General features: G+C 48.0%; 1 protein-coding gene across 1 annotated transcript; it reads right to left on the bottom strand.

The window, feature by feature from the left end:
- Positions 1 to 14050: 14050 nt before the first annotated feature.
- Foxd1 (forkhead box D1) lies at positions 14051 to 16511 on the bottom strand. The gene has a single exon (NM_008242.2). It carries the CDS (start codon positions 16134 to 16136, stop codon positions 14766 to 14768), a length of 1371 nt encoding a protein of 456 aa, NP_032268.2. The 5' UTR covers positions 16137 to 16511; the 3' UTR covers positions 14051 to 14765.
- Positions 16512 to 16732: the final 221 nt, after the last annotated feature.

The following is a 16732-nucleotide window of genomic DNA, read 5'->3' as shown; positions in this document are numbered from 1 at the left end:
TACTCTCTTCTTGGCCTCTGTGAAGATTAGACACATGTGTGGTACACTGCACGGACATACATGCAGACAAAACACCCATACACATAAAAAAAGCAGGTTAAAGAACATTATACAAACGGAATCATTCAATGCCTTACTTTTCTGGGTTCAAAGGCACAAGGATTTTGAAACCCAGTGTATCAGGACCAGAGCATTTTTCCTGGTGTATACTGCTTTGTATGATTATACTAGCTTCACCCGTTGCATGAATCTCTCTCTCTCTCTCTCTCTCTCTCTCTCTCTCTCTCCCTCTCCCTCTCCCTCTCCCTCTCCCTCTCCCTCTCCCTCTCCCTCTCCCTCTCCCTCTCCCTCTCCCTCTCCCTCTCCCTCTCCCTCTCCCTCTCCCTCTCCCTCTCTCATGCTCCCTCCTTCTCTCTTTCCTTCCCCCTTTGCCTTTCCTTCCTTTTTCCTTCCACAAATGACTCTACCATAGACATTTGCCTACATGTTTTTCTGTGAACATGGATTTTTCATTTTTCTGGTATAGGGGCCCTAGTCTAGAGTGCAATGCTGGACAGTGTGGTAAATGTATTTTTAGTTTTATAAGTCATTAGCTTTCAGGATGACTTTACACTCACATCAGTGATGTATAAGGAATCAGTGTCTCAACAGCCATAGTATTTGGGTAGTCTTGCTGCTTTTGTTTCATCACTCCAATAGGCACATGGTTTTCTTGTTTGTTTGAGTGCTGAGGGGGCATGTGCTGTGGCCCCCTGTGGGGGTCAGAGGACAAGTTGTGGGAGTCAGTTCTCTCCTTCCACCTTTTGGGCCTGAGGATCTAACTCTGGTCATCAGGCTTGGCAGCAAGAACCTTTATAAACTGAGTAATCTTGGGGGCTGGAGAGATGGCTGAGCAGCTAAGAGCACTGGCTGCTCTTCCAGAGGCCCTGGGTTCAATTCCCAGCACCCACATGGCAGCTTACAACTGTCTGGAACCCCAGTTCCCAGAGGCTCTGATGCCCTCACACAGATATTATACAAGCAAAACACCAATCAATGTTCATAAAATACGACTACATAAGTTATTTTTTTTTAAATAAAAAACAGCAATTTTCGGGCCTTTGCTATTTTAAAATAAGTGATTTGACTTATTTGTCTGATATTATGATAACTCAGCGGGGTTGTTTTACTCCCATACTGCCTTCCTGAGTGTAAACTTGATGCCTTATTGTAGGTTTGTATTAATTTTTAGATTTGAGATTGTAAAACTGAATGTTCCCAACTTCGAATTTACCAATGTTCAGTAGGAGCAATCAAAAAATGTTTCTGGTTGCTCTAGGCACTCTCCTTTCTCCTGTGGTCCCAACAGACTGGTTCTTAAACTCTTCTTCCTGAAGGAAAGGCTCCTGGGCTGCATGCCCCTGTTACTGTTGAAAGGAGCAAGGACTGGCCTCTGCTTGGTCATTCATGGCACAAACTAGGAGCAGGCTGGCTCGATGCTCGATGCGTAGATTGCCGAGGGGAGAGGCTGTGAGCAGGACAATCGGACAAATCCTAATCCTGCAAGTTTGCTGTGCTTTTCTCTGTTTGAAGTTAACTGGTCTGTGTGGTGACCCACAGACAGGGTAACTGTGTTAGTTGCAAATTGGAACACTTTACTTTCAAACGGAATTCAAAGCACACTTGACAGGCTGCTGCATTAAGTACTTACATGTCTGAGACAGAACAAACTGGATACAATTTACTTTCCCCCTCAAGTTCATGCCATTCTTTGTGAAGAGGCCCAGAGTACTTACTACTAGTCTTAGGGGGATGAAATGGCAAGTAGGAAATAGAATCCAATTACAAAAGCAGCCTGTGGCTTCTGCTCTCCACGCAGCTACCCACAATTGCATCTTGAAAAGGATGTAGCCCATGGCTGTTGCTGCTGCTGCGTGTGGGTGGACTGTTTTTGGTTTCCTCGGGTTTTTTTTTTTTTTTAAGATTACCTTTCTGGTTGATAATGGAACATTGAGGTTTTATGGGGAAGGGCATCCAAACTAAAGCTTTGCAGTGCTTGTTTCACGTTTGTACCTGTGCAAATTGTTTACACCCTAAACTGATTTACATAGAGGGATTCAAGCGAATACATTTTGCAAACATGACGAAGGAAAGAGGCAAAACTGAATGCTCCCATTTATATGAAATTGGAGAAAGTGTGAGACCCATTTAATGGTATAAAAGCAAGAGTAGTTGGTAGAAGGAGGTGCTATTTATTATGAAGCGGCCAGGAGAAGCTCTTCTGTCCTGTTTTTCTGTTTATTCCTGATCTAAGAACTCTTAGCTAGGTACACATCCACCAACCTGCATGCATACTTAGGGGTTACACACGTGACTATATGTATGCTAATATTTAATTAAAACTCAAATTACCAGCTGAAATGGAAAAATAAGAGGTCCGTGGTAAAAATCACGGACAGTACGGACTAGGGGGTTCTTATTCAAAGTTTCCAGGAACTGGAAATGTTTGCAAATCATCATGTTCTCCAATGTAAATTAGCCCCTTTAAAAAAAAATCTTTTCTCCTCTTTGCCCCTCCCAGAGTCCTAGCAGGCTGGATTTATGTTCCAATGTCATGCATATTGTAACTGTTAAATTAAAATATCGTGAGGTGGGGTGTGGAAGCAATAAAACTCTATTAAGATCAGTTTAGGCCTTTAAAAAAATTCCAGGATTCCTCTCACTCACATGACATCTTTCATTTTTGTTTTTGAAGTTTGGATCCAAGGAATTCTGCGCACTGTGGGTTGACATTTAGTTAATAGCATCTTCCTCCAAGGTTCCATTTTCTAAATTAACATGATTAAGAACAGTGACCTGATGATATTTCTTGCACATCTGGCTCTTTTCCAAGAGAAGGGGGAGGAGGAGGAAGAATTAAAGCAAAAAAAGGAGAGAAAGCAAAAAACCAAATCTTCTCGTTCAACTTCGTTTTAGGACAAAGCGTTTCAAATTTTTGTAAAAGTATCTATCAGACAACACTTTCTCACCAACAAGATGAACCAACAGCTTTCCTTTCATACAAAAATCTCTATTTGTAAATGACTTCTCTTTTAGTTCCCTAATAGCTTGTGTCTGGGAGTCTCCCTATTAAGCATGGGGAAAGATAAATAGAAATATGTTTACAATACAACCATAGAAATAGCTTGCTCAAGGAATCAAGTTAGGTTTTAATTAAGACGTTAATTGAGTATGGGCTAAGAGGAAACTAAGAAGGTTGAAGGGTGTGCTAAGGCCCTCTAGGCACATAGTTGGTTCTGAGGACATTTTTCTGAGAAAAAAAGGAAGGAAGGAAGGAAGGAAGGAAGGAAGGAAGTCAGTCCTGAAAAAAGTACAAATTATTTCTGCTTGTAAGGAACTCTGTCAGTGCCACAAAGACCAATAGAGTGTACCGAGTAAGCACCCGACCCACTTCCTGTCATCCACAAATGCTTCCTCTCAGAATTTCACGTTAAAAGGAATGTAGGGTGTGGAGAAGGGACGGATACCTAGGAAGTGAGGGATAAGGAAAATGACTACGTGAAGAGAGCCGTCCTTGTGAAAGCGTTGAGAGGGAGCTTTCACAAGTGGAAAGCCTTGCTTTCCACTCCGGTGCCCCCAGCACCCCGCTTGCTGAGTCTTCTAGCGCAGTTGGCTGGGCCTTCTGCTTGGGGCAGGGTCTGGGGTTCTGAAAGGAGGGGAAAAGCAAGGGCCGGGCAACAGGTGGGAAGGTGGCGGACTTTTGTCTCCTGAAAGGAAAACGGCTGCGCAGAAAGGGCGGAAAGCAGTGGCGCACAGGAAGGGGGTCTGCAGGGTCCCCGAACTCTCGCCATCGCCCCCGGTTCCCTAATTAGAGAGGGGATGCAGGGTGGCATTAGTTCCCAAACGTTTTAATCGAGCCTCTTTTCAATGGCTAGGGATAAATGTAGCCACTGTTACTCTGTAGTGAATGAGTCTCTAAGGCCCCCGCCCGGCCCCCAGCGTGGCCATTCAGGGCTCTTTTCACAACCCCGAAGCCGTTCAGTCCCTGGGCCTAGCGACACTGCAGAGTGCTCCTAATTAGTCTAATTAGAAAGGTGGATTGATAGATGGAAAGAAGACAGAGCCGGGTTAGGAAGATGCTCAATGCTGCCAATCTCCGCTGGCTTGCCGTTTATTCTCTCTGGAAAGAAAAGGCCGCCAAGGAGGAGGTTGGAGCCGAGGCTGTGCTGCCGTGGCTCGCGGGCTGGGCGGTCTGTGACCCCGCGCCACCCGCCCACAACCGCGATTTGCAACCGGAGAGCGTCGTCGCGGGGCCACGCCACGGCATCCCCGCCCGCATTATCGCGGGACACAAGGGCCGCGAGCAGGACGTCCACGCGGGGTCGCCGCGCGCACGTGGACGCTCTGTGCATCCCTATAGCGACTCGTGCCCCCTTGGTCTCGAAGGCTAGCGGTTGGGGGTTAGGGGAGCAGTCCTGGCTGGCCCTGGCTGCAGAAGCACCCCAGTAGTGACTGTGCTGTCGCCCGCGCATTCCTGGCGGGGAGGGAAGGGAGCCGCCCGGGTGGCGCGCAGAGCACTGAGACTTTAATTAGGCTATAAATCAGGCCAAGGAGTGAGGGGGAGTCTGTGCAGGTGTAAAAACAGCCGGGAGAGCCGGGACTGAGCGGCCGCTGAGCCCCGGCAGGTCAGAACCTCTAGCCAAAAACATCTCCAAAGTCCGCTGACAACCAAATAAACAGCCCAGGGCCGGGCGGGCAGAGCTGCGCTGTGCTCAGAAAGTTGCTCGCCCTCCGGGCTCCGCTGCGCGGCTGGACCAGGGAGAACGCAGCAAATTCCTCGCTCTTTCCGTCCTTCCCTAGCCCGCGCGGCGTTCTGCAGCGTGGAATGTTGGACCGTAAGGGTTGGGGACTGCCACGCTCTGGGACTGCGGGCGACCTCGGGCCAGACCTTTGCGCAGCTGGCTGCAGTCCTTGCGGAGGCAGGAGTGAGGTCCCTCTGTCCCCTGCTAGGCCCAAGAGACAGAAACTGCTTCCTGGCCGGAAAAGATAACCCGGTACCAAGGGTGATCGGGAAGTAATTCAGTGCACGGCTCGGGAGCAAAACACTGGGCGAGCGAACGGGGGGGGGGGGGGGGGGAGGATAGGGAAAGAGGGAGGGAGGGAGGGAGGGAGAGAGAGAGAGAGAGAGAGAGAGAGAGAGAGAGAGAGAGAGAGAGAGAGAGAGAGAGAGAGAGAGACCAGCGGCAGACAGATTCACGTACAAAGGAAAACAAAAGAGTCTCGTTAGATCATTTTTCTGGACATTGTTTAAGGTCTGAAAGGAACCAAATCGTTTCAAAATGTTGCCAGTAAAAATTATCCTATGCGGAATGCAACTAATCCTTTTAGGTTCCTGTCAACTGTTTCCACAAAAGGAATCCGATTTTTCAAATCAAAGATCCAAAAAGTCTTCGGGGAGAGATTTATTACATGCCAGAGCTTTAGTTACAGAATAGAGTTACAATAACAACCGTCACCCACCAACTCCCTAGAATAAGGGGTCCCATCCCACATAATTCTAAAGACGTGTGGGAGACGGTGTTTCTGGAGCCCTGCTATGTGTGCAGATGGAGGGGGTCGAGGGAAAGGAGAGGAAAGCAAAGAAATATTAAATTCCTTAAATAGAACAACACAGCTTTATCCTCTGTACCCCTGGTTACTGTTGAAGAAGAAAACAATATCCAAACTGGGTGACTTGGACCAAGTTTCTTGGCAATGACAATTTTAAAGGTGAGGTGAACACTTGGATTGCATTTCAAAAGAAAGTGGAGGCAAAACTCTTGGAGGGCTGTGCACCCTCAAAGGTCCAAAACTTGGGCTCTCCAAAAGCGTTTGCAAATTTTATACTGAAATTTCTCAAATGGGGGGGTATTTTAAAAAGTTATTTAAATTATATATTAAAAAGTACTCTGTGTTATTTTCAGTTTTCTCTCATCTGTAATAAAATGTTTAAACGTGGGAAGAAAAAAAACCTTTGGATTTCACAGCTCACTCTCTGAGTGCAACTCTTCACGGGGCCCCTGTGAACGTAACCTCAATTTGTGCAGGGTTAGGGTTAGGGTTCACAGTACAGGAGGGCCTGATAACAACCACCCCCACCCCCGCCCCCTCGCCCTTCTCATTTCTTCTCAGAGAAAACTGGAAGCTAAAGACACAGAGTGATCCATCAGAAGAATGCCTTCTAAAATGGGGAGGCAACTCAGACTCACAGCTCTCTGCTTGAAGGAGTTTGACACTCTATTACCTCAGTACCCCAATGCTACTTACACGGGGGTATTTTACAAATAAAGTGGCTACATGACAAAGATACTATCAAGACAATGTCATCAGTTTAGTTTATGTACTATTGACATTTTTAGTAATCTTTTAAAAAGTGTTTTCATGGAGAAAGAGTTATATACCTAACCTTCCCCCTTCCCATAGTTTCCTGCTAAAATGGCTTGTTCCTCCTGTTCACTAAGGATGCTTAGGTAATTAGAGGCAGCCTGGTGTCAAGAATTCTTTAATTTGTTTCTTATATTTAAAGGGATTTGCAATACAGCAGGTGCTCCTTAAACAGTGCAGCCTAATCCTACTTTTCAAAGCTCAGGGGTTAAAGAGATGATCATTAGATGAACTAGTTGAGGGAAGAAACAGAGCGAGAGGCTAGAAGAGCGTGTTTAAAACATTATCCATTTGTTTATTTTAGAAAAGGTGAGAAAGTTATCAGTCCAAATACTCATCTGACTGCAGTAAAGGCAAACCATCATCTCTTTTATCTTCATTATTTCTAGAAAGGACTGAGTAATAACCGATTTTATACAGAGACAGGTTTTTTTTTTAAGAAAAAAAAAAGGTAAGTGTTTAGACATTTATAATTCAGGGATTTAGTTTTCTCATCCCGTAGTTTGGAGATTTTTCTTCTCCTTTCTTTTATTCCTGAATGAATAAGATGTAGGAAGAAGTCACACAGAGATCATGATTCTCTATGTTAATGTGTTTTATATTTTCCAGAACATTTTCATATAAACTGTTTTATTGTTACATGCATCTTCTGAGAAAAGAAAAAGAAGAAAAACATGAGAAAAGAGGAAGAAAGAAAGCTACCCAGGAGAGTGGAAACTGACCTAACGGTTAATTTCAATGTAGCCTTTGTTCTATGGCTTTAGAGAATGTTTGGATGATGGTCACCACCCTTCCACGTCATCAGTTATTTAACAATGTAATCTTGCAGCCATTTCCATGCACTCAAAACTCAATAGGAGTAAGGAAAAGTAGAATGGAGTAGTTTCCATTCACAAAAGTCTTTTCCTACAGACTTTTCCCAAGATGTGTTGTTATTTTGATTATTGAAAACATTTTCTTATTTCTTTTTAAACAGGAATTGTTAGCTAAGTGTGCAAAGTAGGAATTCATCTGTGTCCTCCCCTCTTTTTGTTTGCCAATCTGTGATTGATCAAGTTACAAGTAAGAGCCAGCTAGTGGTCTGTCCTGGCTCTCTCTGGAGCAATGGGACTCAGGCAAAGCATTCTCTTCCTCTGCACTGCTTCTCTCCGAGTCAGCTGGGCCTGGCTTGTATTTGGCTTAACCAACCAGAACAGTTCCACGCGTAGTTCCAACACGCTACACACAAGGAAATGCCCTACCTTGAAAAATATCATTGATAAGAGTGGAAAATATCTTTCTATCCTGTTTCCTAATTTCATGTTCAAACTTTCCAAATTGTTCAAATAAGCATGCAGTTTTATTGATTGATTTGCGGGCGGAGGGAACTTTCAAAGTGTGGAGTTCAAAAGTAATAAGTTTCTGGGGTTTAAAAACAATAACTGCTCTTCTCATCTTTTTATTAGAAAATATGTTATGAGTTCTTGATTGCACTCTTCATCTCACAATTTCTCAAGCCTTGTACATGCCTAACAAGTGCTCTACCACTGGGTTGCATCCCTAGCTCTGGGTGGGATATCTTTTTTATGACCCCCAAACCCTGCCTGAGAAAACTGTCCTCTTCTGAATAGCAGTGGGCAAGGGTGAACTGGCAGCTAGTCTGAAATTCATCAACCAGCGCTTTCGGGAGAACTCTGCCGGGCAGGTAGGAACTACTCATAGGTTCACTGCTGTGGAGGCTCCTGTGCTGTGGATTCAGCCTAAGGGGATCACAACCACTGACTGCAGCACATTACCTAGAGCTAGCTGTGCACGGAGAGCAAAGTCTTCAAAGGTGCGTTTGCAGAAAAGAAGGGACACATTCTCACAGGCAAAACTGTTTTCTCTTTAATTACAGAGTCAGTCTGACGCCTTATATTACCTTCCCTTCTTAAAATAGAACTACGTGGCCTTGCAAGACCTGCTTAGCAGTGTAGAAACGCGTGCTCAACTGGCAGACTTTGACGTTTAAAAAAAAAAATCTACAAGAAGGGGCTGGAGAGATGATTCAATAGTTGATGCCCAGCACCCAAGAGAGTTCAGTTCAGTATCAGAGAAACCAATGTCCTCTTTTGGCCTCCACAGGCACCAGGCATGCATGTGGTACACGACATACATACATGAAAAACACTCATACACATAAGGTAATCTGTACTCTACAAGAGATGTGGGAAAGAGATATAGGTAAAGAGTGCAACATGACCTGCTTGTGATGTAGTCACATAGAACCTCTTCTGAGGAGGTTTTTAAAGAAGATTGCTGATGCCAGAAAGAAAGAAAGAAAGAAAGAAAGAAAGAAAGAAAGAAAGAAAGAAAGAAAGAAAGAAAGAGAGAGAGAGAGAGAGAGAGAGAGAAAGAAAGAAAGAAAGAAAGAAAGAAAGAAAGAAAGAAAGAAAGAAAGAGAAAGAAAAAGAAAGAAGAGAGGAGAGGAGAGGTGGAGAGGAGAGGAGAGGAGAGGAGAGGAGAGGAGAGGAGAGGAGAGGAGAGGAGAGGAGAGAAGAGAAGAGAAGAGAAGAGAAGAGAAGAGAAGAGAAGAGAAGAGAAGAGAAGAGAAGAGAAGAAAAATGAAATATGGGTTGTTAGGCAGTTCCGTGTAGAACTAGGTTGGGGGCGGGGGCTCTGAAATAATTAGCTGTTCACTCTAAACACAGCTAGATCAATAGGCTTCTCGTGGATGTGGCACGGAAGAGAGCATGTTGAGCCTGCAGCAATGAAAGGAAAAAAATGGCTTTCACTGTGCCCTCCAAGCATCTTTACTGCCACTATATGGTTCAACAAGCCACAGTAACAAAGGGCGACAGGGTCTTATGAAAATAAAATAGGGTTTCAGTAGTGAAGTCCCAGTAGTTGTGACCTTAGGCAAGTCATTTATCCTCGTTTGAGCCTTGGTATCTGGTTTATAAAGCAGAGTCCAGAATGATTCTTTTCAAAGTGAAATCTATTAGGCCCCTTTCAAAACTCTGTTGGTGGCCTGGGGGTGCAGCTTGTTGGTGAGCAGCGTGCATGAGATCCTGAGTTCAGCACACAACGCTGCAAGCAAATAAAACTTTTCAAAATTGAGGCATTATTGCTGAGATATCAGTGGAGACCTTTCATTGAAAGAGAATCTAACGGTTGTTGAGGGTACTGGCTGGAATAAGAAAAGGAATCTTGGGGTGCCCATGATATCTGCTTCTGGGCTCAGGCATAAACTACTACGTGGGTGTATCCAGCTGTGAAAAGCTAATGTGATGTCTGCGCTCTTCTGTATATGTTATATTCTTAAAAGTTAGAGTAGCTCAGAGTGGACGTTGTTTGGTTTTGAAACAGGGTGAAACAGGTGGTTTGGTTATGCAGCTCAGGCTGGCCTCAAATTCCTGCCCCAGACACCAACACATTGGGTGCAAATACTTTTTACAGTTAGGATGCTGGTGTAAAGACTGAGATCAACACAAACTTTATAATCACCCCCTCCTCCCAATCTCAGCTCCTACCAACCTGCCACACCTAAAAGCTTGGAGGGGATTCTCTGGTCATCAGCTGTTATTTTCTCCTCCCAGACTTCGCTTGGTGGTGAGTTAGGGGAGTTTTCTTGGTAACGAAACTGGAGAAATGAACTAGGAAGCTTCCAGACCACCAGAAGGGTCTGCAGTAAAAATTAGCCCAAGCTGGTCACATCAAGAACTAGATTCGAGCAGAGAGAAGTGATATGCAAAGAAAGTAAATCGGGTTGGGTCCTTAGCAGCCCTGAGCAGCTGGCCAGGATCAGAGGCTCCATCTTCCTGTCAAACATAAGTGGATCTGGGTTGGCAGCCTATTTATTGCTAAAGTCAAAGAGCTAGATTTTACACTAAACATATTTACACATTTACATTCGTGGCCCTATAAACACACCACATTTCACTGGCCGTGACATCAAACACGTTTACCAACAGAAAACATATGCCTAATTACAAAATCATAGGGGGAGAGAGGCAAGTGGCGGCTGATGGGCAATGAGCTTTCGTGCCCCTAGGTGACTCAGTGGTACCACAAGGAAGCTGGCAGAGAGTTGAGTAAGGACGATGTGTCTCCCTAGGTCCATACCTGTCTGGCTCAGTTCTAGAAGATGTTCTAACCTGGGGGGTGAGGTGGGGGTATTCAAATTAAAGGCCCACTGAAGTTCTCTGACAAAGCCAGATGAGACCAGTGCTATCCCCGGGAAGATTTGATTTGGGTTGAATTTGACCCTGATGACACCGTTTAAGTGATCCCCACATAACTTTGCTCTGTTAGTAATAAAAGCAGGTGCAAACAGAATGTGTGGTTAGCAGATAATTTAAAGAGCATAGCCTAGAGTCCTTGAGTCGTAGCTGTGGGTAGTAGGGTCAGATCTTTCCCCATCAGCAGTTGGTTTAAAAACACCTTAAGCAGCTCCCAGTTTGGTCTTCCCTCGTGGGAGGAAAGCAGAGTTTCCAGGGCCAGAGGGAGAAAAACAAAATAGGCACAGCCTCAACCAGTGGTCCCTGCCAGCCTTTAATAAACTACAGGGTCTGGTAGTCCATCAAAATAACCACCTTCCATCAGAATGAGCACTCCCCCCCTCCTACCTCCCCACTCTCACCCTCACCCTCCCCCCCCCCCCCCCCCCCCCCGCCACTAGCCCAGACGGCAGGCTACAGGAAGACATGTGGGTTTATGAAAAAAAAAAAAAATTTCAAGTGACAGAAGCCTCTTCCCTGAGATGCATGCTCACTGTAAATGCTTGGAGGATGTGTGTGTCCAGAATTCATCCGCAGATCCATCCGCAAAGTTTGGGCACAAGAAGACTGCTGGGCAGGGGGACAGAACAGCTTAGGTGGGTGCACACAAAGATGCTGCAGCAAGTGAAAGATGGGGAAAGCGCCCCACCGCTTTCCCTTCACTTCCTCAGTTACGTGTTTCTTTCTTTCTTTTTTTTTCTTTTTTCTTTTTCTTTAATAGGAAAGGAAGTGCCTCTTAAATGTGTGGGGTGGGAATGGAGAGGAAACCCGTTGCTGAGCAGAAGCGCTAGTTTCTTTACTTTTTTTTTTAAGACATAAAATAATTACCCGATAGAGAAAGAAATCAACCAAGAAGCAATCTGAGGTCATGACACCATGTGTGGTACAAGGAGCGATTCAGCCCATAAGGGCTTCATTACCCCCGCAATAGATAACATTTGGCTAAATCTAGCTGCAGATTAAATCCCCGCAGCACAACAGAGCCTTGAATGGAGAGGCTCCTTTTTGTGTGGTCCTTCCTCGGGAGCTGCCTGAACCATTAGCCCCAATATATCCCTCTCCCCATTAACTGCAATTCCCTCCCGACAGCGCTTCGGTCATTTGTCTCCAAGCTCTACGGGGGCGTTTGATGAGTAAAGAAACAAGGAGAGGAGAGAAAGGCGTCGGGTTAATGAGTTGTAGCAAATCCACACTTTGTAGTCGGGAGGAGGAGAGCTGGTGGCCAATGTTTGTCCAACTGGTTTATTTTTCGAGACCCAGGCTATTGAGGAAGGCCTGTTCGAGCAGCCTTCTTGCCTACAAACACACAAACATCCTTCTGTTTGCCTTCAAAGAAAAGGGGTGGGGTGGGGGGGACCAGCACTGGATTTGCATGCGAATGAGGAGCCCCAGGAGGAGACATCCTTGCCCATCAAAGGCCTGGGTAGACCCGCTGCCTTTGTTCCAACACCTGCTTGTCAGCACAGCCTGGCCAGGCGTGCCCCACACTCCGGGATCACCCGCCCAAGGCCCATGGTCCACTCCTCGGCCTACACCCAACGCCCTTACCGCTTTGGGCCCATACCTTAGGGCCTCTTACTGTACCCAGCATCAGTTCGCCGACCAGGTTTGCTGAGTAAAGCCCACAGCAAACGGCCAAATCTCAGAAAGAAGGCTGAACCTGGTGGTATGCAACAGACTAAACAAGCACCCAGCCTGACCAAAAGCAGGTTTGTGGTCTGCTGCCCGCGAGGGTGATGTGGGAGCCAAGCACAGGGACCCCAGGGCCAGCACTGGGCCACCCTGAACCTAGAGTACTGAAAACCTGTGGAGACAGGAATAGAACTCCTCTTCGCACTTTATTAAGATGTGTGATCATAAGAAAAGACATAGCTGTGATTCCCTGCTTCCAGGGCAGCTACACATTCATCCTCGGGGCGGCGGGGGGTGGGGGGGGGTGTGTGAATCGCACGGTTTTGGTTTTGCCTTTCTTCGCAATAACTTTCAAATCTAAAAGTCGGCGGCTCTGTGCGTTGCACAAGTCTACCTTCAGGAGTGCCATGCCTCTGTATGGTTTGCCTTTGGATCCAGTCTGCGAACGCCTCTGCAAAAGGGCTCCCGGGATGCAGAGGGTCTAGGGCTCCGGGTCTGCTTTCTTTAAAATCTATATTAAGAGTACAAGAGGCCTTTGAATATAAGATCTTCACCTACAACTTGCTATATATTTAGTGGTACTTTTCAGGTGTAAATATCTTTACTCTAACCTCAAATTTACCATCCTCCACAAATCTCTTGAGGGTGGGGAGCAAACAAACAGAATTTCATCTTGAGGTTTTGAGTCTTTTTCTTCTTCAGAAGAGACCAGGCTTCAAATATGGCCAGCCCTGCACAGTACTGGCCTGTTATGCAGACGTCATGATTGGATAGGTTCAATCTGTGAGTCTTCAGATATCATAGTGTGTACACTTACCACACTTTAAAGAAACTGAATAAACAGATCTCTACTGCAACCTGCTGACCCAAAGCATTCAAATTATGTGTTACATATGCACCCATCTGCTATAAGCAGGGCTCGCAGTACCATCTGTACTTAACCAAGACTAGCCTCAGCTTTTGCAAGGAACTATAAGTTGAATCTAATCAGCACTGAAAGCCTTAAAATTTGAAAAGGGATGCCCTAAATCACCCAAATTGTTTATTTAGTTCTGTAAACACCCAGGTACTTTCATCTTTAAATCTTTGAACCACATACCCTGTTAAAGTTGACAAATTCTCTTGCGCTTGGGTTATTCATTTTAAGCCAAAATCCCAGGCATCTTGCCTTTGCACTCAGAACTCATTTGTATAATTCCTGGACTCGCTTTTACCTTAAAGACCAGAACTTTCATATACAATTCATGTTATAAATGTAAATATTTGCTTATCCAGAACCTTTACGCTTTTAAACAGATAATCTCCTCATCTCTTTTTGCTGTTAAAATTGTAAACCCAGAGACCGGCCCTGCTTGTGTTGTTTCCATCACAGTTTAACATAGTGTTTGAGCATTTTTTTTTTTTACAACATCTTGCTGATAAGTGAGCAGAAATTAACTCGAGAATTTTGAAAATAAAATCGAATACTCCTGTTAAATTACCTTAGAATGACTAAACCATCTCCCTGATCTCAAAGATGGACAAAGCTTGGACTTGGAATTATCTAGCAAAGTAACGGCTTTCATTTGCTGTCACTAAAAACAAGTTCTGTGCAGCGGATGGCTTTGACTTGGAAAGTTTAAATGAAGAAGAACTGTGGCAGCATGGTATCCCGGTTTTGTTAGTCTTTCTTTGAAAGTACTATTTAAGTAGATCCTGGACTGAGTTCAGACTCATCTATTCCACCTTTTTCTTCTTAACAGAAAAGAAACTAAGAAAGGGACAATTCAGCCAATTACTTAGGTGGCTTTTCTTTGAAAATTAAGCATTTTATTTCTGAAAAAAAGTGTAAAAATCTTACATTAGAATAGTACAATAATAATTGCCAGTAAAATTTACAATACTCCTTGCAAAGAATACGTAGTAAGTACAAAATAAAAATTCCGCATGTCCATTATGATACAAAACACAGGTTAAAAATAGGAAATGGTAAATTTCGACTTATTTCTTGTGTAAACATGTTAATTTTTTTTCTTTCCATGAAAAAAGTCTACCAAACAAGTGTGAACAAGTAGAGGCATTTCTTGGAGACTTTTACTGGTTTTCTATAAGCTGCATTTAAACATTACTGATTTTTTAAAACGCCTGGACCTGAGAATCTCTACACCTCAAAAAGGGCTTAGTTTTGATGATTTTGCTTGTTTTGTTTTGTTTTTTCTCAATTTGTCAAAAGTCAAGGAAATTCCTAGTGCCAAGACAGAGCGACTCCCCTCCTTCCCACCCCAAGTCAGGGTTGCAGCATAGGGCGATTTTGCATAAATAGATGGACCCTCTGAGCTAAACTGCGCGGCGCCCCAGCTGTCGCCCAACACAGTCTGGTCCAAGAATCCGAAGCGGCGAAAATGGGGGGCGCGGGGTCTCCGAGGACCGGGAGGGGCGAACGAAACCAACCCCCCCATCCGGAGAAAGAAGCCGGGAGTCCTACCTTCGCTCTCCCGCGCGCTAACGACGTTCCTAACAATTGGAAATCCTAGCAGTAAAGTTCTCCACACTGGACAGCGCTGTCCCTTGGTGCAGAGTCCCCAGCGCGGCGGACGAGGACACGGAGGAGGCGGCGGCCGCGGCGGCGACCACGAGCGAGCGGGTGAGCGCGACGGCGGGACCAGCAGCCGCCTGTACTGCGCAACCCCCGCCCCCGGGTCCCGGGGCGGTCCCGCTGGCGGCCCCGGACGAGACGTGCGCCCCGGCGGCCGCGGGACCCCGAGTGCGCCCGATGAGGCTCTCGATGGAGAAGGGCGAGCGTGCGAGCGCTGCGGCGCCCGGGCCTCCCGCCTTGACTGCGGCCGCCTGCAAAGGGCCGGGCAGGGCGGCAGCCAGCGCGTGTGACCGGTAGCCGAAGGCGGTCCGCGCCAGCTCGGCGGCCGCACCGGGAGGCGGCGGCGGAGGAGGAGGAGGCGGCGGGGGCGAGTGCGGATGGAAGGCGGCGGCGGCTGCCGCGGCGGCGGCAGCGAAGAGCGCGGAGGGCGGCGCGCAGGGTGGCAGCTGCAGGCCGTAGGCGCAGCCGTAGGCTCCGTAGCCGCAGGCGGGCGGTGGCGGCGGCGGCGGGAAAAGCGCGGCGCCCGGGTCCCCTGCGCCCGCCGCCGGCCCCGCACCGCGCAGCAGCAGCGCCTCGGCCGCCGCGTGGGGAGCGAGTAGCGGCTGGCGCTTGAAGCGCTTGCGGCGCCGCAGGAAGCTGCCGTTGTCGAACATATCTGCGGACTCCGGGTCGAGCGTCCAGTAGTTGCCCTTGCCCGGGTTGCCCGGTTCGCGCGGGATCTTGACGAAGCAGTCGTTGAGCGACAGGTTGTGACGGATGCTGTTCTGCCAAGCGGGGAACTTCTCCCGGTAGTAAGGGAAGCGGCTGCTGATGAACTCGCAGATCTCGCTGAGCGTCAGGCGCTTCTTGGGGCTCTGCAGGATGGCCATGGTGATGAGCGCGATGTACGAGTAGGGCGGCTTCACCAGCGGATTCTTAGCGCCCCCGCCCGTGCCCGCGCCCGTACCACCTCCCGCGCCGCCTCCCGCTCCGGCGCCGCTGCAGCCGCCCGACCCGGTCCCCGGGGCGGGCGCAGGACCCGGAGGCGCGGGGGACGCGGCGGGCCGGGAGGCCAGCAGCAGGTCATCGTCGTCCTCCTCCTCCAGGTCCTCGAGATCGTCCTCCCCGGCGTAAGAGCGCCTCCGCCGCTGGGCCGAGCTCGGCAACCGGGACCCGCCGCCGCCGCGGCCGCCGCCGCCCTCGTCGTCATCGTCCTCCTCCTCCTCGTCGTCCTCGCCCTCCCCCACCACGTCGATGTCTGTCTCCTCCGCGAGGCCGGAGGCATCGGACATCTCCGTGCTCAGGGTCATAGCTGGGGCGGCGCGGTGGCGCGGCGGCACATAGGGGCACCGGGCTCCCGGCTCCCTGGCCTCCCCAGGCCGATCCCGGAGCGGCGGACCCGGAGCGAGGACGCCACTCTGCGACGCGCGGCTGCAGGAGGTGGCTGGGGCCGCTCCGCTCCGCTACTTGGCGAGCAGGGCTGTGCGAGGTGTTTGCGCTCCCCGGCTCGGCGGGCACCGGGTGGCGGGCGCTCTAGACTTGACCTTTTCCACTGTGGTCCCTTTAGCCCGGTTAGTCCAGGAGGGGGTGGCTGGACCCTGGCGGGCCAGTCGGTGTCGGGCGCCCAGAAGGGCGCGGGAGGAGTGAGAATCTAGAAACGGAGCTCGGCAAGGCCAGGGCTGAGTCCAGAAGAGGGCGGACCTTGTCTGTGCTTATAGCAGAAGGGGGCCTGTCACATGGTGTGCACGTCAGAGCGCGGCCCAGGGAAGGAAAAGAAAGGCGAGGGAATCGGCGTGTAGGAAGAGAAAGTTCACCCGCAGGAGGGGCAGCAGCAAGAGTTGGAGACTGAAGCCCACTATTTCTTGCCAAGATATTGGCTATCCTGAATCCCACCCTAGCCAGCCGC

Source organism: Mus musculus, chromosome 13 (genome assembly GCF_000001635.26).
Source record: "Mus musculus strain C57BL/6J chromosome 13, GRCm38.p6 C57BL/6J".
NCBI lineage: Eukaryota > Metazoa > Chordata > Mammalia > Rodentia > Muridae > Mus > Mus musculus.
This window is presented reverse-complemented; position numbering and strand designations above follow the sequence as displayed.

Excerpts from the sequence above, each read along its gene's own strand:
- Foxd1 (NM_008242.2), bottom strand. The coding sequence starts at position 16,136 with ATGACCCTGAGCACGGAGATGTCCGATGCCTCCGGCCTCGCGGAGGAG.